Raw genomic sequence first — 27,213 nt, 5'->3', positions numbered from 1 at the left:
CTGCATTATTGAAAGAAAACACATATATACCATAGTCTCCTAAGTCAGATGCTATATTAACCTAATGCTAAAAATGGAGGCTTTCAAGCCTTTTAATCTTGAGAAACTGAAATCTTCTGCAGTTTGCAGAGAAATTAAACTTCTTGGCACTTCATATGAGTTCCAATATTGCATAAAAAAAAAAAGGTAAGAAAACTGTAAGGGTTAAATATTTTGTGGTGGCTTTTGTTTGATTTCTATTGCTGTTCTTAGACATTTCAACTATAAACACAGTCAGGGTAAAGAATGCAGCAGAGACATTATTGACAGCCACATCCTCTCAATGTGTTTCTCCTAATGGGCACTTAATAGCAAAGTGGGATGCAGCAGTGGAACTAAGAAATGTTTAAACACAACGTAAATAAGTGGTCAAACAACTTTGATTGTTATTTCAGTACATTTTTTATGCAACCATTTCAGAAGTGAATATTAAAAAACATGCATGAGCATGGAGAAAAGTAGCTACTGATTGTTGGAACCTGGGAGTTTTGAGCTTTCTGTGCTTTTTAACACTGACCCCCAGGAGAACATTACTTTTTCACCTGAGGCTTTGAAAAAAGCTTCCAAATTTTAGCAATGAAGTTAAAACTACCAGTGTGTAATTAAAATAAAAATATGTAATTTCACATAGTAAAAGATTTTGAATTTGAAAATTTTAAAATACAATACTAAGTATGAAACAAAATAAAAAGTTTTAAGTGTTGTCTCTTTCTGTCTCCTTCCTTCTTCATAATTTCAAAGAATAGATTTTAGTTAAATAATTAGTACAACGCTACAAATCACAAAAGTTTAGTTATTAAGTCAAAACTATAAATAAGCACCCATTAATAAAATTTGTATTTGCTCAAAAGTCTCAGTATTTCCATGTACAGAAGGCATGCCAGAACCATTAACCCATGGAATTGTTTGGTTTTGACCTTAAAGGTCAACTTATTCCAATCCCTTGCCATGGTCAAGGAAACCTTCCACTGGACCACTCAACCCAAAGCCCCACCCAACCAGGCCTTGAACACTTACAGGGATAACCAGTGCTTTGTTAATTACCATTTGCCAGTTTTCACAACCTTTTCTGCCATTATACCACCAAGAAGGATAAAACTAGTAAGCATTTAGAAAAGTACTAGGAACTTGTGTTCTGGGCAGGACAATCATCCTCATGTTTGGTGCTTAAACCACACCAGCAAACCCTAACTCTCTATTAGCTGTCAAAATGCAGCAAATCCAAATGTATTATATATTTTGTTTAATCTGCATACTACCAGTTTTCCCCGTTCTTTACCTTGGAGAGATTTGGTGCTAAGGTTTTTTATATCTGTGTACATATAAATATGTTATGTTAAATATTACATAATTTCTCTCACTTACAAAGGAAGCCTGAGAAAAAGAAGGGCTCTAAACCAAGCAGGGTTGATACAGACTTTTCTCTCATTTACTGCTATCTACAGATCTTTCAGTAAGCTTCCTATCAATAATAAATACAACTTAAACTCCAATGCATTTCAGATATAATCTAGGTACACTTTCTTGCTCCTGGAGACTGGTTTCTTTATATGATAGAATTCTTGCAGCAATGCACATACCAAATACTATTACTGTGTGTGGGTACAGAAATCCCTCCTAGGAAAACCTTATGTGTTTTATGATATTTGGATGCCTAGTGTTACCGGAGAAATTCACTGCAATCTACTTTTTCTAGAAAGTCCTCTCTGCAAACAATGGCTCTTTAAATCATTGAGACTACTCACGTGACATAGGCCAGCAGGCATAAACTGATTTAAGGGTTTTAAATTTAAAACAGGTTGGTAATCCCTAGTGGATGATATGACTGTGAAAATGAAGCTTATCAGGCTGCCCTGCAAGCCTGTAGTCAGAAAGCAGTCTGAGCCTGAATGTCCAATATTTCCTCCTCTAGAAATTAGGAGAAACCGCTATCTGCATTTATTTAGGGAGGAATCTGCACCACTTGGAGGGAAGTTTTATCCAGGTCAAAAATAATCTACCAGTTTTACAACTATTTTCAAACTACCACCTTGTACATTTTTAACATAACCACCAGTGCCCCTCTACACCTCACACACTCTGTGTGCCCAGGCTGGAATAAAATAACCAGGCAGGCATGAGTTTAATCTTCAGAACTGATTTCCTGACCCTCCCACTTCTGTGAAAAGTTAGCAGTGGGGAGGTTTAGCCGTGCAAGTCAGCCCTTTCCATTCTGTACAGGCACCCAAAAGAGGCATTGAATATAGGAGAACGCAGGAATCCAGTGGAGTTTATAATTATATTGTAATTACAATTACACATCAAAAAGTTAGGGCAAGAGAGGATTTAAGTGATGTGATCCAGCTAAAGAGATAGAAACTGGGAAATTCAGTCATGGGCAGGGGTACTGGGATACCATACACTCTGTAAACATATCTATGTTTACAGGATTGGTATGTGGGTCAGATTTTAAGGGAAATGGAGAGAGGCAAGAGGAGTTAACATGAGATAAGGGTGAGGGAACTTGGAGAACAGGGCTGGACCCTGAAGAAGAGAGAAACTTCAGGGTGAGGGGGTGGGGTGGTTTGAGATGAGACAGAAACAACCTAGTTAAGGAGGAGGAAGTTATGCCCTTGTGAACTTAAGGAATGTTACAGCATCCTGGCTTCAGAGTCAGACTTACGTAGTTGTTTTACAACAGCAAGACCAGGAGCTGAGAGCAATCCCAGCACGAGCAGATCCCACCCTGACCAAGTGCCACCCTACAGAACCTGGACACAGCGGGTTTAGTGAGGTGCTGGAAATGGCTCCATTGTCAGCCCTCAGCACACCAAGGCGATAAACCAGCATGAGGATCCAAGGACTCCTGTCAGCAGCAGCTGGATATGGGTCGGAAGCACAGCTATAGAGTCAGGGTCAACCCTGGGAGCCAAAGAGAACAAACATTCATAGAACAGCTGCCTGCTCCAGTCTGGAGTGAGGGGGAGTAGGAGAATGGGACTCAGGGGAGACTTGTGGGGCCAATACTGCCTATTAGAAGGAATGAAGGGCAAAAACAGGGAAGAGGTGTCAAATATTTAATGAGGTGTTACAACATCTTCTTCTCCATAACAGATGGAAGCTCCATGAGACTCAAGTCCTGTTGGCATTCAAAGGTGCTGCAACAAATTTCCCAATGTGAGGTCCTGGTGTTTCTAACCAGTAAAGCATAGCATGAGCTCCTGATGTGTAAACAAGTTGAGAATCTCTCCATTGTTCAGCTGTCAACGAGTGCCTATGCATCTTCAAATGTCCCATCTACAATGCTGTGACACCAATAAGGAGATTAAAGTTTGCTTGCGCACAAAAATAAAAAAAAAAATGAAGTTTATGCCTGCAACAAAATTCTTTCTTTTCTGTGGTAACATTGAGCAAGAATTTTTGTATCTAGCATAAAAAAAAGAATAAAAAATTATAAGATACTTTATAAGTGTTATTCTCCAGAACAAATGTATCGGTTTTATACCAAGGTTGACTTGAATTATTCCAACAATTTTTCACAATTCTGGTAAAAAAATATACATCTTATAAAGTATGTATCTGCATAAATGCCAAAAATACAGGTTTTTATGGCCATCTGTAAACACTCCCAAAATGAGAGCATTAGGGTCTCAAAACCCACCCATGTTTCTCAACTGTAAAATCCATTTGTTTACTGCTACAAAGTTCTCATTGGGTATGACAGGTTATCAAAAAAAAAAAAAAAATGAAAAAATGAACTAAAAGGATGACATTGACTTTTATCTGAGCATTATTAGTTACAAGACCCCCACTATAGCAATGGCACCATAATATAAATGACTTTTCACCAAGCTTCAGGACAGAGAGAAGCTGCACCATGGAAGGATGGGATGCAGCCAAAGCAAATGTTCCTGCAGGCTTGATCTTCTCTAGGAAGTTCAAACATTCCTCTACTACTTTGCAAATAAAAGACAGGCACACCTACAACAGAGAATATATCTAATATAAAAATGTAGCTGCTGTGCAGAGGAAAAATATAGCTGTTTTTCTGGGAGATGCAACATTCTTTTTATTTTGGTGTCATTTACAAAGATAAAGCAGTTCATTGCAATTTTTGTATTTACATAAATTCAGAATTCAGCCTGAGGTCAGAAAAGCTGATTTTATTGCTGTCTTTCAAGTATACACTGCTGACTTCAACTGGTTTTGCAGTGTAGAAACAGCACAACAAATTTGCATTTTTTTGCAGAGATCACAGTGGAAGACCCATCACAGAATTCCATGATTTGTTCACTGGGGAAAGCAATTATGTGCCAAAGACAGGAAGACTTCAGTCTGCAATAATCCATTAATTAAATGAGAAAATGACTCTACAGACCAAAATCATCAAAATAAAAAAAAAAGGACATTTTAGGTTTCATGGGAGTTACAATTCTTTATTATAAGAATAAAACATTGCAAAAGAGGTGTTGGATCATTTACTGAAACTAACATTTGCATAACTTTTTCAGTGCTTTGAATTTGTATTTGAAACATTTGAAAGAAATAATAAGGGAAAACAATATCTTTTTTTTTTTTTTTAAATATGCCCGTGTGGCAAGGAACCTCTAAGTTTGACAAGGGTGGTACCATCTATACACATTTAGGAAAACATGCTTGCTGTGGGTGTACAAAAATAAAATTTATTTGTTAAATTACACATAAATATAAGGTACAAATGTATTTTTAAAATACAGATAAAGATAATCACACTTGCATTGTGTACATATGAAAATACAGCATTTTAATATTCAACATACACAGACACATTTATGATAAATGCAACTAGTTGGCAATGCCAGTTCTCCTCAGTCTATTTTTGTTCTTCCTTTTTTTCCCCCTTCCAGTTTTCCATAAATATGGAAAAATAAGATTTTTGAAACAATTAGTTCTGCCGGACATCTTGCAGCAGCTTGTTAATTTCTGCCACCAGCTCACTGGCATCCATGAGTTCATGTTTGCCATCGCTGAGGTGGTTGAGCACATTGTCAAAATCATCTTCTTCGTAATTCTCCGGGATCTCCTCCATGGCTGGCAGCCATTTGGACGAAGGCTGCGCGCCCGAGTGAGTCCCCAGAGCGGGCCCGTTGTTGGCAGGGTTTTGGAAATGCGTGCTGGCTGCCCAGGCTGCCACCCCCGGGGGATAATTTACATTCTTGGCCGGCAAATGTCCCTTCCTGCGCTCCAACGAGTTGGAGCGATCCATCTCATTGCACTCTGTGTAGGCATCCAACGAGGGAGGCAGCAGGCGCTGGAAGACGCTGCTCATTTCGGAGAGGAGGGAGGAGGTGCAGGTGTCCCCTGATTCCTCCTCGCTCTGGCAGTCCTTCCCAAATGTTGAAAAGCTCTTCTTCTTCTCACCGCCATCGGCTGCCTGGGCATCCTCCTCGAGGCCCTGATGTTGCTGCTGCTGCTGCAGGTGCTGCTGGGGTGCCTGGAACTCCTCCCCAGGGATGAACATGTTGCTTCTGTAGTCGGAGGAGGGAGAGGGCAGCGGTGGCATCCAGCACTGGTCCGAGTGGCCCAGGACCCTGCACTCCTCCGTGCACAGGCGCATCGCTGCAAGAGAGACACGAGGAGAGTGAGCAATCCCTCCTGCTGCACACAGCACCTGCTGTGTCCATCCTGTCACCAGGACAGAACTTCCCCAGAGGTGTTCAAATCTGGGGCTTGGTTTCACCTTCTGTGTGCAGGAAGGTGGCAAATACAAATGGTCTGGTACCTCCATTGCCAAGGACAAGAACAACCAATGTAAGACAGTAATGCAATCTCTTAACTAAGGCTGAAGATAAACATGTAAATTCCAGGTAGAAAAACAAGCACTTGTGGCTTGAAGCTGCACAAGCCCTTTGAACAGTTCTAGCTCATTAAAAAAATATCCAGTAGAAGGAAGAAATTTCTACCTCCAACACTCACTTGAGTTTTAGAGAAGTCTTCCACATGCAACAAGTGAGACTTATGAGAGCAATCAAATGGGAATAAATGGACAGGGGAAATAAAGAGCAAAGAATAACAACGTGCAGAGGGATCTCCTTTTCCATTAAACAACTCCTTTGTTCTGACAATGAAGTGTACGTAGAACTCAAGGTGATCCACTGCCATATTACTTTTTTAACTAAATCAGTTAAATTTTAGTCTACTATCAGAACACCTAGGGTTTAATTGCCAGCCTGCGTGACTCTGGTGTTTGTACTGCATTTATACACTCAGGTGCACTTGCAGCTCTGTAGCTCAGGTTACTGGCCTGTGCTGGCTCAGGCCTTGGCATAAGGAGGGCTCTAACCCATGGGATGGGAATCCAGATCAGCCATGAGGGCTGAAGAGCACAAGGACAACAAAGCTGCTCTCTCAGTTTCTTGGTTTATTGATGTGTCTCATGGAGAAAGAAAAATATGGGGCAAATGACTGCAACCCTGAGCGCCGCACTGGTCCAAACTGGCCCACAAAGGGGCACTGCAAGAGTCCTTTGCAAACATTCCAAGAGGTCTGGGAATGGTTCCTGGAAGCAGAGACAAGCGAAGCCCAAAGTGACAGACCTGCAGAGAGGGATGTGCCAGGAGAGATGCTATATTTTCCACTCAAAGGGAACACAGGGTAGGACACAAAGCCTCGCCTCAGGCTGGGTGTCTGTGTGCCTGCCAGACATGCTGGAGAAGATCTGGGTGCTGCTGGGTTTGAGTGACCAATTTCAAAAGACAGCTTTCAGAAATGACAGACTCTTTGCATTTTGCATATTTTGACCAGAGGAAACTCTTGCCCTAATCACTTAATGGTTAGATAATCCCACACAGAATACAGTTTCTTGTTCTTTCTCAGTATATACTGACTGCATAAGAAATGTTTGCAGTCATGCCCTGGAAGTTTTCCTTGCTCCCTCAACACATTTCCCATCTGGCTCTGGATCCACTCCGTTTATCAAAAAATCATTTTGTGGTGGTGTAAGCAGATCTGAACAGACTATTTCAGTTTAGGACACACTAGTGATTTATAAAGTCCTAGTCTCATGCTGTCAGCAGTATTTATTTTTGCACTTTACACAGCCTATCACATTGTTTGCTTTCCTAATGGCCTTTCCATTCCTATGACTATAAACTTTCTCTGTGCCATGCATGCAACAGTATGAATTTTTTCAAGATTACAAGCTCAGACTGGATATTGCACTATCTATTGCAAAATAACTGCTGATCCAGGAAGTTTCAAACAAACAAAACAAACTAGAATATATCAGTGCTGGAGTTTTGATACAAGTGACTGAAATGCCTGCAAGTGTTTGTTCCTATGTGTGACGTTTTACAGAAAATGCCCAAGAGTTAGAACTGTCAAAAGACATCTAAGTGATCCATGAAAAGTTCTCAAGTCACCCCAAGGTGAGGATTACACTTCTAATAAAGAAGATTCCTTTAAGACTCCTTTGAATTCATTAGATACTTTCAGTGATCTGGCATTTCATTAGTAACGAAGTTTGTCTTAGCATCAGTTTTGAAGCCCTTGTCAGGAATGGTTTCAGTTTAAAATAATAAATTCTGGTGTTCCTGAACATAAGATCAAAAGATTTTGTGAAGTAACTGAATGACTGAATGGTGACGCAATCTGTCCTTAAATCAGCAATAAATTTGAAAATGTCCAAATGCACAATAGCTTTTTTTTATTATTATTTCTTTTTTTTTTTTTTTCCCCAGAATTTAAAGCTTGCTGGTTAAGATTTAAAAAGAAAAAGTAAAAAGTCTTTCAAGGACAGTTATGGAACTTTCTGGTCATGAAATTTGTGGATTTTTGAGGGACTGGCTCCATTCCTTTCTTGCTCCACCTTAACAGACAAACAAACAAACAGACAAACTTCCCACAGCATGTTTGCCTGTGTCACCAGACTAACCATGCAGAAACCTTTCAGAATGGACAACAGGAAGTTTTCTTTTCCTCTTCATATACTGGGATTGTAGATCAATTCAGATCTCATCTGAACAGGTTCAACAGACTTATCTGAAGAATTAAGGCCATGCATAGCAGTAAATGGACATCTGGGTGAGACAAATACCAATCTTGATAGCCCAAACCAGTTCAATCCGCACTGAGAGGAGTTTCCCTTACTTTGAATTTAATTAGCCTGGCATTTTTTGGAAAACCTATCCTTAGGCTTACTGTTTAGAGAAGGAACTGTAAGAGCTGAAAATAGGTCATGGGCATTTCAGCCAGCTAAGAGGACAACCATTCCTGTCTGCTGGCACCCCCCAGTTGCCCACTGTAAAGGGACCACTCCTCCTGGGCAGCAGCAGGGCTGGATGCCAGTGCAAACACTTCAAGCTCCCCAGGCCAGCTGAGAGCTCCAGCAGATCCCTCCCTGCCTCCTTGCTAAAGCATAGGAGAGAGTGAGACATGCCTCATGCTAGCTGGCAGAGGAATAAGTAGTAGGAGTTACGGAGGATGAGGATAAAAATATATTAGAAGTCCAGATTTAGTTTAAAGATTCTGAAAACAGAGTAACTCTTCATACAAGACCTAGACTGGAGCAAAATATGCACAGAAAATTTTAAAGTTAAAATGTATAGGAAAAACAACTTGAACTTTTGGTGTTCTGTTTTGTCTAGCATAACAACCCTGGTTAGTACACGGGGGTCACTTTAGGAAGGCCATGTGCTGCACCACGCCCCAAAGCAAAGGGCCTCCATTTATAAAATTACTTTACTAAACCTGTTACATTTATGAACTTGATTCAGTGAACCCTACTGAAATCATCTGGCCCTCTGGTTATACAGAGAAAACTAAATATGATCTGAAGTAAGAAAAGATCTAGGGTATAACCAGAGGCTGTATAATTATTAAAGTGATTACAACATTTTTCTATCTGTACTAAGCATGAATTCCCATGACCTTTTATTCAACTTTTATTTGGGCATAAATTAAAAAGCACTAGTTCATACACATGAATATGTATATGCATGTTTATCCTGCTGCCACTCACCCTTTTCTAATTCTTTTTTTTTTCTTTTCTGCCCTCTGCCCCTGAATTGTGCCTCTTAAATTCTTGCTTCCAGAAATAAGGGTTGCAAGATTTAACATCTGGGAAATATTTAGAACCTTGCCTTGCTACTCATTTTTCAGTGGGAAAAACACTTTTCTTTCTTGTCCATCCATATTTCTAGTTCACTTTCACACTCAATTTCTAAATGATAAAAGTTTGTATCATATGGATAAAATCCACTGCAGAAAACCTATGCCCCAAATTGTAGTTCACTGTATTTTTAACGAACCACAGCTGCATGGCTATGCAAAAACATCCACCCAGTCATTAAAAGTCTGAGGACTTGGAGCAGATCGTACTTTTAGGAGGAATCTGGAGCCAGCTCATGATGTGAGTAACAAAAAAAGTAGGCACTGGTCTGGATAGATTTGCAGTTGTATCTGAGGTTTCATTTTAGTAGATACATGAAGCCTTCAACTCAGTATTCACCATGAAGTAAAGTGAAAAAGGAAGGAAACCCAGGACTTGAAAGCTAAAGAATTTTTGCTTTCTCGGTAGTAGTTTTATCAAAGTGACAGCCAAGAAGAACTGTAAATAAACTGCTCAGCTTCCATTGTGCTCTTACCTGCAGGAATTCTCCCATCTGTAAGGAAAAGGTCACTGAATCCTTCCCCAAGAAGTCTGTCAATTGGAGACTCTCTCCCCAAATCATAATCACTGTCTCCAGCTTCACTATCACCCCGGCCACTGTCTTTCAAGCTGAATTTATCCATATCTTGCAGGGCATATCTGTAAAGAGAATTGTGGAGAACTATATTATCTAAAGTATATTGCAGTCCAGTCTGTTTAAAAATACATGTCTGTATTTTCTGACACGTGTACACTCATATGTAGCAGAACAATCTGGATTCTCACCTGTAGCTTCTGGAATACTTGTTTCCTCGAAAACTTGGCCTTGGTTGATACTGGCCTTGGTGAAGCATTGAGAGAAGCTGAGAAACCTGCTAAAGAAAAGGTGAAAAGACTGATTCCTTGAAATGAAAGCTCCTAGCCATAAAAGCATTCATCTGCTTCTCAGGTTTGTTTGTGGTTTAATTTTTTTCTCCTTTAAGATTTAATTAAAACAAATTCCTGCACATATATAATGCAGTACAACTGACTATTTGGTACTGCAGTGTCTGACACAGGAAACATCTGAAGACTGTGTAAAATGAGGAAGTTCCCTGCTGTTCATCAGTCTCTGAGCTCATAATAATTAATTCCTCAACAAGTAAAATAAGCAATTAAACAGAGGTGGAGGCTTGTTTCAGTTTAATATATTAAAATCAAGCCTTTGCAATTCCAGGATCCTAACTCAAAACAAAACATCCTTACTTTACATATAAAGAGTTACCAGGACACAGCTCTCATTTATTTAAGCCATGACCCAGCATTTGCAGTAAAAACTGAGACAGAGAGCCTCAAAGTTTGAGATACAGTGATCATATATTACTGCAGCTGTACTCAAACTGTGTCAGAATGTTTTTAGTTCTGCACCCCCATTAATAAAAGAGTTTCCTGGATTGTTTCTGAATCTAAACACTTGGGAACTCTTTCTCAGATAGAGCTGTTGAGGGGAGGGAGAGGGAAGGTGAGCAAGAGTGAACTGTTAACCAGTGCGGAGCACTCTGTTCCACTCCATTGTTTTGACCTTACAGGGAAGAACCAAGGAATAATGGTATTAACAACAGATTTAACCCTGTTCCTCAGGGTAATGGAGTCTGTTGATATTGGAGTAAAACTGAAAAGCTGTGACATCGAAGAGAGATCCATGACACATTCCCACGAGGCATAGACCTGGCTGCCCCTTTCTCTCACAGGCTGCACATCGGGGTGTGTGTATACCTCCAAACAAATGTCTGCACAAATGGATGTGCAAAACCAAGGTCTGGACCTTACCTCCACAGCCGGTGTAGCATGGGTGAGTTCCAGGGAGAAATTTTCAGGCACGTGGTTTGAGGAGATGGTGACCAGGCTGTTCAGGGACTGGTGGCTGTGGTGGCTCTGCCGGCTGCCCATCTGACCCCTCTCCAGGGCCGGGGATGATGATGGTGAAGCTCTGTGGTGAGATCTGATGGGTAGAGTGCCATTAACCGTAGGCACCAGTGTAATGTCCCCTTTGTGGATCTGCCTGGAGGGACGTTTTGGATGGTGCTGGTAGGTTGATTCAGCCACCCGACAGTTGTAAGACCTGGTGTCCTTTTTCTCTCGATTGCACCTCGTAGCAAAGATAACCATAATAACCAGTAACACAGCACATATGGATCCTAAGGATATAATTGTTATCATGGAGATGTCCAGGGAGGGTTGGCTTACCAAAGTTGCTTCGGTGCTTGAAAATGCATAAACATGCTCCAAAAGGGTACATTTCAGAAGAGCTTTAGTACTAAGCTGAGGGCTGCCTTTATCCTGGACTATCACCAAAAACTCCCATTGTTTTGCTGGAACCGATTCAACGCTCACATTGATAGAGATGTCACAAGTTTGGGGATCCATCACAAAGATGCTGTTTTCCTTGTCAGCTGCTATGGAGCAGCTGAGTTCAGAGTTCATACCAGAGTCTCTGTCTGTCGCCCTTATCCTGGTGACAAGAAAGCCAATTTCAGCATCTTTAGGGATTGAGATTTCTGCTGTGCTGTTGTGTAGCACCGGCCCGATGATGACGGGAGCGTTGTCATTTTCATCAATGATGGTGAGTACAACCGTGGTGTTGCTAGTGAGCTGCTGGCTCCCTCCATCCCTAGCTTGGACCACGAAGACAATTTGATTTACTTCTTCGTGATCAAAGTTTCGCAGGGCATAGATCGCCCCATTGGAGGGATCGATGGTCACATAGGTGGTTATAGAGCTTCCCAAAATAGAATTCTCCAAAATAGTGTATGTCACCTGCCCGTTGTCGCCTAGATCTGGGTCTGTGGCTGTGACTGATGTGATGTATGCTCCCGGAGAGTTATTTTCCAAGATAACAACTTCATATCTGTTTGTCTGGAAGCGGGGTGGGTTGTCATTTTCATCACTGATTTGGACAGTAAAGTGTTTCACTGTGGAGAGACTTGGCGTTCCCTTGTCCTCTGCTATTACAGTCAAGATGTATTCAGATCTCTTTTCCCTATCTAGAGTGGCGTTAGTCAAGATTAAATAGTTATTTTCATAAGTCTTTTGAAGTTTAAAGTGGCCATGCCCATGGAGCTTACAAACAATCTCTCCATTCACACCAGAATCCTTATCTTGCACTCTGACCAGAGCAACAAAGGTGTCCAGGGGTGACCCCTCAGAAATGTAAGCTACCTCTTCTCTCTCTGTGGACATCAGATTTAAGTTGATTTCTGGCTTGTTGTCATTCACATCCACAACTTTAATTATAATTTTGCAGTGAGCTGGAATAGAATTTGGCCCCATATCCTGAGCCTGAGCGTCAATTTCATAGGATTTGGTTACTTCATAGTCCACTTGCTTCAGCAGGGTCAGGTGACCTTTTTCTGGGTCTATCCTAAAAGTTTCTATAATTTTGGCAGACACATGACTGCTAAAGGAGTACACGACCTTCCCATTGGCGCCCTCATCTGGATCGGTAGCATTGAGGTCTATGAGCAAAGTCCCAATAGGAGAGTTCTCCAAGAGCTGGATAATGTACGACTGCTGCTCAAACACAGGGCTGTTGTCATTGGAATCGGAAATGCTGATTTTCAGGAGGGATGACCCAGATCTCTGAGGCACCCCTTTGTCAGAGGCGGTGAGTTGGAGTTCGTAAATCGACTTCAACTCACGATCCAGCTCTCTAACCACAATCAGCTCTGCATACTTAGCACCATCAGTCCTGGTTCTCACATCAATGCTAAAAAAATCGTTTGCAGAAAGGGAGTAAGTGTGAAGGGAGTTGTCTCCCACATCTGGATCAAAAGCACTGTCCAGAGGGATCCGAGTTCCTACAGCTGCACTCTCTGATATCTCGATAGGGATAAGAGCTCTGGAAAACTGCGGAGAGTTGTCATTAATATCCAGCACTTCAACTTCAACATGGAAAAGCTGCAGATATTCAGTGGGCAGAGTGATCACATCAAACTCTATGGAGCAGTTTAAGTTTTTCTGGCACAGTTGTTCCCGATCAATTTTAGCTCCTATGCTGATTTCTCCATTATCCTCACGGACTACAAGCAAGGGAGAATTCCCCCTCTGCATGGCTCGAAACCGGACTGAGGAAGGGTTAGGCATTTTTAATAAAACATCTGCAACATCCTCCGACAGTCTTGCAATTACTGATCCAACCCTCTGCTCCTCATAAATCCTGTATTTCAAATTCTTGCCCAGCACAGCATTATTGCAAAATATTATGATCAGTGCAAAAATGAATAGAAAGTGCATTTTACCGTCGATTCGATACATTTGTAAGGTTTTTTTTTTTGCAATTAATTTCTCCCAATAAGTTAAAAAGCAATTATTTTGCCTTCCTTCGGTACCTTAAATCCAAAGCACATCTGGTCCTTTCCAGCTTGAAAACGCCTTTTCTAGCCAGCCAAGTATTAATAACTTACAGATCGGAAAACTTTTTGCTTTTTTTTATACACACCGTGCCGGGACATCCAGATACAATCTGTAAGTAATCCACGCTTTCTCATTTGACTCAACGCTCCTCTTCCAGGCTGAGATGCTCCGGGGCAGCGCGCTCCTCTCCCGCCGCCAGCATCCAGGGACCGCCGGGAGCTGGTGGGATGGATCCGACCCGCAGCCCGTCCTCCCGTCCTTCTCCGCACTCTCCGCCGGACTGAACGCCCTCCCTCGCCGGCTCCAGCCTAAAATCCTCCGCAACTTCACTCCAAGTCCCCAGACAAAGCTTTTGCCCGGCCTGTGCCGAGCCCAGTGCAGCCAATCAGCCGGGGAGGAGAGAGGAGGGGAGGGAGGAGAAGGGAAGGGAAAGGATGGGAAGGGGAGGGGGCGCGCAGCCCGGAGCGCCGGGGCGGGGGCACCGGGAGGGAGCGCGGGCCAGCCAAGGGTGGGGGCTGGGGGGTACCAATGACTAATGGGCAACTTTAAATCAACGTCTCTCCTCCCCACCCCCCGAATTTTCACGGCAGTTTCAAGCGGGGTTTTGTGGTTTGGATTCCTCCCCTTCCTGCCGCGAGAAATGCGATCGCGCTCCTTATTTCCATACTTTAGGTTAGCCCTTGTTTAACTCGCGGGGAGCTTGTGGGTGGGTGTGCTTAGTGAAAGAGCTGGGGCTCACGTCTCGCTATCCGCGCGGCAGGAGCGTCTTCTCGCTGCTTGTTTTACCCTCTACCTGCATGCTCCCAATTTATGCGCTCCTGCCAGGAGCCCTGCGAGAGCTTCTCCACTGCACGAAACCTGTCCTCCTTCTTCCCAAGTCAGGAGCATTTTGCATTCTCCGGTCCTTCCCCGCTGCCTCTCGCACCATCTCTGCCCTCAGCGCAGCCGCCTCTGCCTGAGCCCCGTTCCTCTGTGTGTTCATGTGTGCGATTGTCTCTGAGATTTTTTACTTGCTGTTCCAGCGCTACTTCAGATGATCTTTTTCATCCTGTTTGAAACAGCACTTCATGCTCCACCGTGGCAGTCTGTGCTAAGCACACCTTCTACATGCCAAGTATTTTAAAGGAAAAGAAGCCACAAGGCAGATTGTTTAGAAAAACGACAAATCCCTCCCCTCTCTGTTGCAGAAAACTATTTACACTGCCACACATTTGCGCACAAAAATATAATCTTATGTCCGAGTCGAGCATGTATTTTGTGTGGGCCAGAAATGTTACAGATCCGTGTAAAAGCTTCAGGCTGCATTCAGGACATGGAAGCTGATGCATTCTTCTCACTTTAAATGTATCTATTTATGTGACTTCTACTTCCTTTTTACATATGCTTTTATCATGTTATACACAGGCTTGCTATGTTTCTCTTTGTTTTTCTGCTAACTTTGTCCTTTTGTTTATTAGGGTTGCCCACAAGGATACCATCGCTCTTTTATTGTTCTTCTCCGTCTCTTATGCTCCCCCCACGGCATATCAAAAATGTAAAGAGTAAATCTCTTATTTGCCCAATTTACTTACTCTCAGCAGAGCTCAGCCAAAGTCACTGAGAAGGTTTTTGCTGAAAAAGAAAGCAGAGGAGGCTCAGTGTGAACTCTCCTTCTTTTTAAGCATTCAAAAGCATTTTATAAGCCATTGTCTCTTTTTTTTTTCTTCCACAAACTAGCACCGTGTGGCAAATTGTGCAGAATAGAGATGCCCATAATGAATGTATTTAGTACTGGGTCACGCTGATGAACATTCTGCCCCCATGAATAATACTGTTTTACAAGTTTGCAGCCCTTTCAAACTGCTGATCCCCAAACCCTATAGGCAAACTAGAAAAGCTAACACAAGCAACTGGGACTTTAGAAACCCATAGCCATCTGGCCTAAATCTCTAACAATCCAAGCCAATAATTATATCAATTCAGGCTTTAGCGAACCCCTTTGCAAACACCAAAAGAGCAAAGAAAGGAATTAGTGACCATTCTAAGTTCTGGTGGAGAGAATTCAAAGATAGCATAATTCCATTAGTTCATGGACAGCTTTTTTTTGCAGCTCTGATAAATCTTCCTAAAACATTTTTTCCAAAGTACAAGTGTAAACTCTTTTCTGACGATAATTGGGGAAAGGGGTTCAATTAAATGTTGTCCTTAGTGTCAATAAAAAGTATTTTGTTGATAAAAGAAGTCACTACCCCTTTACATGATGAGTACAGAAGATGAATAATTAATAGTAAAAATAATTCTACTGCTTTAAAACTATTATGTATGCTTTTGCATGATTGCATGTTCTTCCACAGAACTGTTTAGTAGACTTAGATATGCAGAACTTGCTTTATGCAATTTTTACCACTTTCCAAGTAGTAATTCCACTTTGTCACATTGGTCCTTCTCAGAGACATACTCTGTATAATAATAGAGAACAGGATACCTTCTGATAGGAATTACAGCATATCTTTTCTTTTATTTCCCCTTTTGGAATTTATTTTTGATTTTACAACTTTATCAGTCATATTACATGCCATATTGTCACTTAAGTCCACACTGTCTTGCAACTGACCACTTGCACTTAAAATGATGATAAAATGTCATTGGCACAATAGTCCTTACCTGAATGTTGAATTAAAGTAAGGAAAAATCTCAATTTTCTCTTTTTTTATTTTTCATTTGATAAGCTGCAAAGGAAGAGGAACATATCGTCAGATTGTTTGCTTAGGTGGAGCAATATTTAAGTGTGTAGCACTTCTAGAAGTGATGCTTTTCTAGGGTGCTCAGGAGCAATCACAGCACTCCCAAGGTTGCCATCTCCAACATCCAGTGAAAGAGATTTGTCTGAAAAGTCTCTTAAACTCCAGTCCACCTTTGACATGACAGACTTCCTTCACAAAGAAAAGAGAGAGTCCCACGTGCAGGCAGCAGATGCTTCTTAGTGAGCGTGGTTTTGTGAGTGCTCTTAGGCACATGACCGGAGTGCTGCTGGCCTCCTGGAGACTAATCTCAGTTATTCCCACCTAAAACAGACCTGTTCACCACAGGGCTCTTCCCAAAAGTTGCACTCCAGTTCTCCACCGATGTACCAAAGAGAAGCAAACTGACTCGAAATTGCACTTTTGTTTGCCTACAGTACTGCGTCAGAAACCACAGCTGCACAGCAGATTAATTATTTTTCACTTAGCTGAAAGGAGGTTTACTTCTGTGGTAGATACACTTTAAAGTCCGTCTTGTTACACTGAGGAGTTTTACTGAGCTCTCAAGCCTATGTTTTCTTCTAAAAGTATATGATCCCCTAGATGCACAATATATATGCAAAAGCTGGGTGAAAAAGAATTTTACTTTAAAGAAATATTTTGATAAATAGTCCCTCAGCAAGGATGGGATAGAAAAGAAAAAAAAAACTTTAAAAAATTTCTTAGCAATGATTGAAGCACAGAAAAATTAGCACTGTGCCATTTGGTTGGTTCCCCTCCTCATAACACATACACAAAAATGAGGTTTTATTCACTTCTGTATGATTTATTACCTTATGTTGCATTATGTTACAAAATGTCACAAGAGCTACGCTCCAGTGCACAAGACATTGCAAGATAAAATTTTATTTGACACCTGTGCAATGCAGGTGAAAGACAAGTCTTCCTAAGTCAGTAGTGTATTTTAAAAGAACATTTCTGGCACAATGAATGACAAAACTGAGGAGCTTTGTCTCTCCCTCTTGCTTCTCTCCCTTTGCTTCTTTCTTCCTCACACTGCCTCTCTCTTCCTGCATCCCTCTTCAACAAACCTGTTTCCCAAAGTAAAACTAATATTCCCATCTGCTGCAGCATGAATCCACACCGAGTGAGGAGTATTCTTGCAGCCAAACGAGTGTTGCCATTTTGCATTCACTCTTGGGCCCAAAAAGATGATCAAATGTAAATGTGATACTGTTCTTTGGAGTGGGTGGAAGGAAGCTGACATTTCAGTGCATTTTTTTGCACTGACAACCATATAACAGAGCTCATCACAAATTAATGCTGTATTAGTCCAATTACTATTTGATCAGTCACACTTATACCTGATGCTCTTTTCAGGATTGAGGGACATCATAGACTGATGTCTATCTTTAATATCATTAATAGATATTAAAAGCAGAAAAGACCATTGGACTGTCAAAAATATGGCCTCTGGATCACAGTCTTCTTAGTTAAGACCAAATATCTCAGGCAGAGCACATATTTTGATCTGTGGAATTTTAAACAATGTGTCTCAGACATCAGTTGCCTAGTTCACATGAAAAGGCAGTAAAAAATGGGGTCGGGGATTCTGACAGGCAGAAAAATCAGAAAACCAAAATGTCCACGTAATGTCATCAATCCTGACCTCCACAAAATCTATATCTTGACTATATACATGTATACCTAAGCCTTACAGTACTTCCTGCTGAAGATAATCTGTTTTAACAGTGTCTGTTTCCATCAGAATGCTGTCCCTACAGTGCAGTGTCCTCCATGAGCTGTCACAAAGGCCACTCTGTCACCTCAGAGACATCCAGAAGACTTTTGGTAAAGGTAATAGCTGTACCAGGAAAAAGTATTTTCCTGCCACAAGAAAGAGCTGGTCAAAGCCCTGGAACAAAAGTCCAAGACTCAGAAGAAGGAGTAAACAGAGAAGTTTAGTTCAGAGCCTGACCTATAATTTTCACTTTTTTCAATTGGTTTTAAAAAAGATCTGATGGGTCATTAAAATACATCAAACCACCAAATTCTATACACCTGCTGATGGGAGAGAAAGTTCTTGAAATGTGAATTTCAAATTAGGTTTTACATTATCATCAATCATCGTAGCAAAGTGCAGGGGATCATGTTTTCTGCTACATGAGTAAGTTTCCAAGGCAGTTTTGCAATGCAGCACTGTGTGTATAAATTGTGAGTTAAATCCATGCATGTTCCATGCATGGTAAGTACCTCGATATTCAACCTCTTTCTGCATCAATAAAATATTTATCTCTCAAAGATTTACCAACTGAAAAAGAGAAATATGCATGTCTTACTGTTTACTAGATCTCTATTATAAACAAATGCCTGTAATATATCAGCAGATGCTTTTGAATTTTTTTTTGGAGGATTAGTTAATATGGCACAGTATACAATGGAAATTCCATTGTTTGATCATTTTAATGCATTTGTCATTTTGTTTAGTTATTGCCTTGTAAAATATGAAGTAATGTGTCTCTAATTGATAGCTGTTTACCCAAAACTGCCTTTAAGAGCAAGACAGATGCTAGAGCCAAAAGAGGGTTTGAGCATTATGTGTGTTTGGGGGAAAGGCATCAGACAGGACTGTAACTCATTTCTTTCCCACTGCACCTAAGCCAACAAATGTAATGTTGTGTGGCCCTGTTCCACTTCCTCACAAAGCCACCCAAACCAAGCTGTAGGTCCTGTTGTGTACAACAAATATAACCACCCATTTCCTGAGGCATATTTTTTTCTTTCTTATCATCCCTGCAACTGAAATAAATAAAATGCAGAGGGCCAAAGGCTTCAGAGGGCAGTGGCCATAACCTTTGGTTCACGCAAAGTGGAACTCAAGGAACAAAGGTTCTCTTTCCTCTCCTGTGCCCCAGTTGTGCAGCCTCCATGGGGCTGAGGTGGTCACTACTGCAAGACAGAAAGCTCAGACCTTTTTTTGTAACCCACAGGGAAAGCACCAGCAACATCTGTGCTCTCAGCCTGAGGTATGGTAACCAGTCCTACAGGGTGGTGTACTGGCATTGGAATTCCAACATCTGGTTTTATTCCAGATGTTAGCAGAGTCACACACCACATGTACTGGAATTTGAAATACTCCATATGATTAAATTTGAAGGACTTTCTATGTCTTAAACTGCTGCTACTCTGCTTTGACAGATGTGATGCTCTTGTACCCTGCAACACACTCTGTAGGATGTGATGATATGTTCAAGGCCACTCTTTATAAAGAGCAGAAAGAAGCAGCTTCATTTGAGATACTTTTCTTTGCAGGCATGGGGATTCTGTGAAATAAAAGATTTGAAGTTTGGTGTAGATGTGAATTTAGTCAGGGCTGCAATACATAGTCTGTCGAATCACTGGCTCAACCCAAGTTTTTCACAGAGCTGTAACATCCTCCATTACCTCTGGGAGTTAAAAATAGGAGCATGATTGGTGTTTCAAGTGTTTTTTACCAGAAAAAGCACATGTTCAGTCTTCCACTGACAGCCTAAGCCAAATGAACCAGATCCACTCCTGTACCTACTTCCAGCAGCTGCTAGTGACTAAAATGTTCCAAGGATGTCAGGGTCTCTCAAGAAGGAAATGGGTCAATCATATTCAGCACAGCCAGAGTTCAGCCATGGTGGAGCCAGAGGTAGCTCCAGAGTTTTGAAGATGCTTTTGGCTTCTTTGTGGATCTTTGTGGTGAATCTACCAGCTTTAGGTTGATGGTTGGACTTCATGGTCTTAGAGGTCCTTTCCAACCTTAATGATTTTATGATTCGAATGATGATGAGGCTGACAGGGAGCCAGCCCAGTGCCCAGAAAGATTTTTGAACAGCTCAGAGTCAGTTAAAAATGTCTTGAAGAGCATGAGTCCCAGAGGACTGCAAAGCGGGACACAAAGTTTTGTGCCAAGAAAGGATATTTCATCAGATTTCTCCAGAAACAGATGCCATTGGGCAAATATTTCCTGGAAGGATATAAACCTCTCTCTACTGCAGAATTTAGCAAGCTTCCACTAAAAAGTATTGTCTTTAAGGAACCCATAATTGCCTTTCTCTCTTCAGAACCTCAGGCACAATCTACCACCCATCCTGCTTTGTGAATAAGGAACAAATATATTGTCTATTTTATTTTACAGCAAATATTTATACAATGCTGCACATGGGTATCTGCATTTTTTTCTTCTTGATTTTTCTGGGGGAAAAAAAGAGGAAAGAATGCTCCCTGCTCCAGTGTAATGGGAAAACATGTGAAAATTTAAACCTGCTGGAGGAAGCAGACACAGTGGGAGCTGTAATGGGAAAAAGGCAGGCACAATTTTTCAGCAGAATATGTAACATATACTGAACATCTGGCTTCCCAAGTAAGTGGTTAAAAGTGCTCAATGAAAATTTTTCTCTATAAAGAATCAGATGTTCCTTTTTTTTTTTTCTTCCTTTTGTTCAATAGCTGGCAAAACTAGAGCCATAAAGTCATTGCAAGAGACCGCAAACAACTTTGTTATCATAATAGGCACTTTTCCCCCTCCTTCTTTCTTTTAACAATGGCTCTAGCAGGTGGCATGTGGCTGAGACCGGGTCTATCACCATCTCCAGGGTGCCAAGACATCCCTCAAAGTTTCTGTGGGAGGAATTTGTTGGTGGGATTTGGATTGTAAAGGCACGTGAGCATCTGCTGCCTGCTTGGTCTCATTACCATTGACACAATTAGCTCCTGCAGCTCTTGTCCAGGCAGCCAGAGCAAGGACTCAATTTTCTTGCCTCTCTAACAATGCTCATTATCATTCATTTGAACCCATGGGTTCCTCTGCCTCTGAATCTGGGCAGGGGGCTGTAAAAACAAATCACACAGAGGTACACTCAGGGATGGAAGAGCAAATTGAGATAATAGCTACAAACAGCCTAAAATCAACAGCTTTGCAAACAGCACTGGTGATACACTTCCACTATTCACAGTAGTTGCTCTTTTCCCTTCTGTGTAAGTTACTTTGTTCCTGAAAACCGCATTCTATGGATCTGTGCTAATGTATGCTTTCTGTAAGAAGCCTATAACCTTTTTCTGTGATTCAGTAGTATTGTCTGGAATAATGACATTATTGCCTTTCTATAGTCCCAACCACTCACTAAGTCCTGAAAAACTTTTTCTTCCTTTTTTTTTTTGTTTGCTTGTTTTATATTTTTTTAAGATATTTTTAAAGTCCATTTCCCACCTTTGAGTTAATTTGGGAAACAAGACTAAAAAGTAAAATTTTTGTTCCTTATGGAAAGTAGGACCTTCTGTTTATTCACATCATCCTCTGGCAGCCACAGTCTAAATAAAATGTTAACCCACATCTGCAGATAAAGACTTCACATTCCTCTAAGTGTCCTCACCACACATAAAACTGCAATTATTTTACATTTCCTTACAATAGAAGCTGCATAATTCCTCCTTGCTGGCTTTAAGTCCTTTTTCCGCTACAAGAAACCCTTACCCCATAAATGGATGATTGGAAAAGTCACACATTTTTGAAATAAATCACTTGTCTAAAAGCAGCAAGGAGGTGAAGGAGGAAGAGGGAGACAATTTAAACCGATCAATCACCTGTATATACGTCAAGGAATTCTGCCAATGAACAATGAAAGCAGAAGGCCTGAATCTGCAATAATTTTGTAGTTTTCGAGTGTTGCATAGCTAGTGATTTGTGACCTTGCTGGAGAATATCAGATTAAAGCAAAAATAATTTTAGCACAAGTCTTTCCTGAGACTCAGCCTTTACTAGTCTTTGTAACACAGAAGAATGGAAAACATCACAGAGAGCTGGAGAGGAGGCAGGGGCATGACATTTGCTTTCAGATGTTTTTAAAACTCGAGGAAGTGTTATTGTTTCCATAAATCATGACTAGAGGTTTATTTTCCTCCCCCTTGCTGTCTTGTTAGAGAAAACATAAGATGGGCATTGGTTTCGCTCAGGGCTAAAAAGAAATAAATGGGAACATTTTAATGAGTTTTCCAAAATGATGACTGTCATAGTTTAATCCCAAATTCCAGGCAGGACAGAAATTGTGCAAGCCTGGAGCACTGAGGAAAGGAGGAAAAAGCCCATCTCCCCCACTGATGATGTCCAGAGCCTATTCTTGTTTGCAGAAGTGCCCCAATTCCCCAGGCTTTGTCATGGAAATGTGAACCCTGAAAGAAAAGCCTATTATGTCAAATTACAAATTATATTATAGTGTTTTAAGTAATTGTTTGCTGACTGTTGTCATGCACATGTGGTTTGTTGGAAGATGATGTAATCATTGTGGCAAATTTCCACCAGCAAGAATCAGCGAGGGTGAACTCTGAAATCAGCTGCTGTGGGGGTTCACATCGTGCAATTACTGGGTGAAAGACCAGCATGTACACCCTTCAGAGTTAATTTACACAGACCCATTTTAGAAGTACAGCATTATGTATCAGCTGGATGAAATGCATTGTGGACATACTGGTGTTCACGAAATTCGTTAGAAGACCATTAGTTCAAATGAAAGAGCTCTGTTCCTTTCACACTATGTTTAACAACCTTTTGGCCAGCAAAATGATATAAAGTGGTAAAAAACATAGCAAAAGTATGGGCTGTGTTTTTCTGGAACCATTTGAATAAAGTTTTCTTCTATCACAAAGATTTTTGTTTCAATTGAACATCAATTGAAATAAACATGTAAGACTCTTCCAAAATAACCTTAACTTACTGGAATGCATTCTCTCACCAGGCTGCATAAATGTGGGTACACCCAAATTTTCCCCTCAATTCTATGGTCCAAAACATCTGTGTCAGATCTTGGAACACTTCAGTATGATGTAGTGATGCAGCTGGCATTTCTTTTTCATAAATTCACTACACCAATAAACAGTAATACTGTAGTGACTGGAACTAAGCATAAACTGAAATATATCTGATTTTCAAATATAGCTGCGTGGACTTTCACTTGAAATAAATTGTGTTACATATATATATATATATATATGTATATATATATATATATATATATATATACATGTATGTTTGTATTTCTATGTATTTATGTATATATAATTTTTTTAGAGAAATAAGTACATTAAAAAGATCTAGGAATGTATCTTGATAATATACCTTTTACAGTTTTCAAGTAATTATAGTTGTTGTTCATGGTACCTTTCCTTAGGACAGCCATGTTTTTAAGATATTTGTCTCCTGGTTTGTACTTTTAGACCTTTTGTAGACTTCTGATACAAAATGAAACTACAAAAAAATTGCAGAATAAATTAAGCAAGCCCAGTATGACATATGGACAATTTCCATTACAGGTGTTCAATAAATACATTAAAAAGGAAAACTGGTAAAATAAATCATAGAGTCTAAGTGGATTTGACATATTACTATCAGGATTAAGTGTTACTTATGTTAAATTCCACAACAAAGATTAGTATTGTTGATAGGAGCAATCCAGCAACTTCCAGCCCCACTATGTTAACATTGATTTTTTAAAAATGTATTTTTATATCTTCTATAAAATAGTTCAAATATTATTCTTTTAGTTCCTTAATAAAGAAATTGTTCAGTAGTTAACCATAAAAATCCCTCAAAATTTGTCACTTGGATTCTATAAGCTATAAAACCAAGTGATAATTTTACAAGCATATATTAAGAAGACCTCAGAGGTTCTGACAAGTTTGAGGGGGTTTCTTGTTAACTTTGGTTTATGATCACTTTAGACAAAACATTTGCACTGATTTTATACCAGTTAAGCAATATGCAAACTGTCATACATGCTACATAAGCCTCCAGCATGTATTTCCTCAGGCCTGTTTGTAAAGCAAACCTGGGTGCTTCCTTTTTCAGCTGTGCAAACCCTTATCTTGAACAGTTTTTATTTTTCATTAGGGATCACCTCGGCTCATTTAGAGATGTCAAAGAACCTTTTTCCTAGGACGGCTCTTAAACCAGCTTTCATTTACAGCTAATGAAGAGAAACTCCAAAGTCTTTGTTGATCTGAGCATGAGAAGGATGGAATGTGTTGACTCAGATATCTGCCTGCAGCGATGGATTATAATTTCAGCCAAAGTGCATATCACTGAATGCTGATAAAATTTACAGGTGCCTCGTGGATCACATGGATGTCTCATACCTGCAGCCAATAACATTTTAAGTTTTGGAAGGTATAGTTTATATATTCTCTTAACTAAATTCTGTTCTGATATCCTTCCAGGCCAAGCAACATTCGAGCACAAAAACAGTTGATCTGGTAATTACCCAGCAAGGTTTCGATCCCCACCTAGTACTTGAGAAGACCTTATTCCCAGAGGTACTCCTTAAACATCATTGGAGTTCACTAGTGCCTGATGGCTTGGGGTGATTTGTCTTCCTTGTGCCATTAGGGACCTCACTGGAGGTGAGTTCCATTGTCTGACTTTGGTCTGGCTTTGGATGTGAAGGGCCATCTCTTCTGTTTCATGCACTAAAATAAAGTACCTGGAGGCTGCAGGAGGAGCTACAGTGTTTCTGGTTTCCTTAGACTGCATATATTAACAGAATGTCTGAATACCTGAGAACCTGAATGTCTCTGAAGTCCACCTCCCCAAATATCTGCTACTGGGCCAAATTCTACCAGGGAGCAGGCAAGGTCTCTCCTTTTCACAGGATTTAAAGAAGGAGATAAAATCTCTTCCACTGCATGACTACTGATGTGGGCCACATTCAATTTCTCTTTTGCCAAAAAAAGTTTAACTGAACAGATATCTATTTTTTATAAATTAATTTTCTTGAAAGACAAAGGAAACATTGGCGCTGTAGCAGCAATAACACACCTGAAAAGAATATATATTTTTATAGAAATAAAAAAGGAAAGAAACCCTGAATCTGTGTAAGTGCTGCCATGGAAAAGAGGCCAAAGAGTCTGACCTCTGTTTTGTACTGAGGGACAGCCACAGTCTACTGATCCACATGTTGATGAACTGAGAAAGGCACCTCAGAGACATTTCCCTTCAAAAATTACTAGCCCCAATCTCTGCTACTGAGTTTAATTTATGGTGCCTCAAAAACACAACAGCAAAAGCATTGATTCTTTTTTTAGTAGATATTCCACAATGGAAGAATTGTGAAATGAGTTTCATGGAGATGAGAGCCCTGGAGGTTGTTAGGTTTGTCACTGTACGTATACACAAATAGAGAGAGAGAAGGGAGAGGGAAAGGGCTCCTCTCTGACATCTCCTCATTAGAATTTTGTGGGGCAACTAGCCTACTGTAAAATCATTGTGCAAGACTGAATAATTTTATCATGAAAGCCTGGTGCACTTCAAAAGAAATGCCCATACTTCATATTTAAAGCAAGAATCATGACTACCCCAAGAGGGAAAAAAAAATTCAGTCTTGAACTAAAGACATTACATAAATATAAATTTACATATGAGTCCAATAAATCCAGTCTGGCTTTGTTAATGGATAAGTCCTATTTTTCTATCTTTGTCCCATTCTTCCTAACAAAAATTCCCCCAATCTGTTACTTTTTGTTGGAAACAGAAGAAACTACTGCTTTATAGCAGTTTTCAGGCTACCAGTTGCTATATCTACCTTACTATATGGCTGGGATTCTGCAAAATTGCTCTCTCAGTTTTCTTTCCACTTATTACAATAATAAGGAACTGATGAAAAAATTGAAGCCTGCAAACATGCAGCCCTAAAATCTTTCCTCAGTCCTAAGTCTGTTCCTGGATGGGGCCTTGCTTCTGAATGCTGTCTGCTATAAATGCAAGTGGATATGATCAGAGACAGCTCCCAGAACTGATGGTTGAGTCAGTTCTTCCAATTTTATCAACTTAATGCTGAGGTGCCTGATGCACATAGATGCCATCAAACAATCACAGAAAAATATCTTTCAAGTACCTGTTTTTGTAACTAATAAAACTGATATAGAAATAGGATTAAACTTGTTTGATTTGTTGCTTGTGCTGGTTAAAGACGCCCTAAGAAGGAATATTTTCACAATTAATTAGACTTTTCTTTCCATTCAGTGTGAGTTTTTCCATATCCATTCAAGTTAGAAAAAATTCAGACCATTCCTTTAAACATCTTTTTTTCTAAATTACTTCAGTGAATGGCAGCGTATTATATATGACTTATAGGGTTGTTATGGTACACAAATGCTATGAGAAGTAACAGAGAATATCAACAAAGCTAGGCATCAACATCTACCTTGAATGGAAAACCCCTAGGAAAAATGCATACATCAGTCTTTGCTTTGAGATGTGAGGAAAAACAAATTTCCTTTTCCCATGATTATCACTGTATTTGATCTAGATGCCTTATGCTACTTTTTGTTTTATCAGAGGAATTGCTTTTGCTGCTTCTCTACTGCTCATTGTGGCATGTCTTCTGAGCCAGAAGACTAGTTTATATAAGTTTATATATATATATATATATGTATATGTAAACACATATATCTTTCTAAAATTATACACATTATTGACTGTGTCAACAGAACTACATTCATTCAAAGTGAGTGCCCCACTCGGGGCTTTGTCCCTTTAAAAATTTTAGTAGAAAAAAATAGATCCTTTGTTAAAATAGGTGATTTCCATGTAGGACTTTATCAAGTCTAAAACTTTGATTTTTTGGCACCACATTTCATGGGAAGTGAAGAGGGACTGGACAGCTGCAGTGCTGTTTTGTCTGTACAGCTACACAGGGAATTTTCTGTGCTCTGAATTCAGTTCCTCTTTCAGTTGACAGGCAAATATAGTCCTAAATACAGAGTAGGAACAGAAGAAAACAACACAAAACACACAAGACAATAACAAAGGTGCTGAGAAGGGCTGCCAGGTTTCATGGCTTTGCACACAGGATCAGGGCAGTTCTGCTGATGCTGAGGTCCATATGCTGGGAGCCAGGACAGGTGGGGCTTATTAACTCCCATCCAAATTAAAAAGGTTTT

At 40.3% G+C, this 27,213-nt stretch overlaps 1 protein-coding gene across 2 annotated transcripts; it reads right to left on the bottom strand.

Annotated features, from left to right (window-relative positions):
• Nucleotides 1-4,495: 4,495 nt before the first annotated feature.
• PCDH18 (protocadherin 18) lies at nucleotides 4,496-13,444 on the bottom strand. 2 transcript variants are annotated; one of them, XM_062493958.1, is made up of 4 exons: nucleotides 10,955-13,444; nucleotides 9,932-10,020; nucleotides 9,642-9,805; nucleotides 4,496-5,616 (listed from the first exon to the last, which is right to left on the bottom strand). In XM_062493958.1, exons 1-4 carry the CDS (start codon nucleotides 13,436-13,438, stop codon nucleotides 4,943-4,945), a joined length of 3,411 nt encoding a protein of 1,136 aa, XP_062349942.1. In that variant the 5' UTR covers nucleotides 13,439-13,444; the 3' UTR covers nucleotides 4,496-4,942. The 2 variants fall into 2 exon arrangements, with proteins under 2 accessions (XP_062349942.1, XP_062349941.1); XM_062493957.1 differs by having other exon boundaries at nucleotides 9,932-10,017; nucleotides 10,955-13,438.
• Nucleotides 13,445-27,213: the final 13,769 nt, after the last annotated feature.

This window comes from Cinclus cinclus, chromosome 5 (genome assembly GCF_963662255.1).
Source record: "Cinclus cinclus chromosome 5, bCinCin1.1, whole genome shotgun sequence".
Classification (NCBI taxonomy): domain Eukaryota; kingdom Metazoa; phylum Chordata; class Aves; order Passeriformes; family Cinclidae; genus Cinclus; species Cinclus cinclus.
This window is presented reverse-complemented; position numbering and strand designations above follow the sequence as displayed.

Excerpts from the sequence above, each read along its gene's own strand:
- PCDH18 (XM_062493958.1), bottom strand. The coding sequence starts at position 13,438 with ATGTATCGAATCGACGGTAAAATGCACTTTCTATTCATTTTTGCACTG. Across the intron at positions 10,021-10,954 it reads ATGCTACACCGGCTGTGGAG|CAGGTTTCTCAGCTTCTCTC; the intron begins GTAAGGTCCAGA and ends CCTTTTCTTTAG. Across the intron at positions 5,617-9,641 it reads AGATGGGAGAATTCCTGCAG|CGATGCGCCTGTGCACGGAG; the intron begins GTAAGAGCACAA and ends TCTCTCTTGCAG.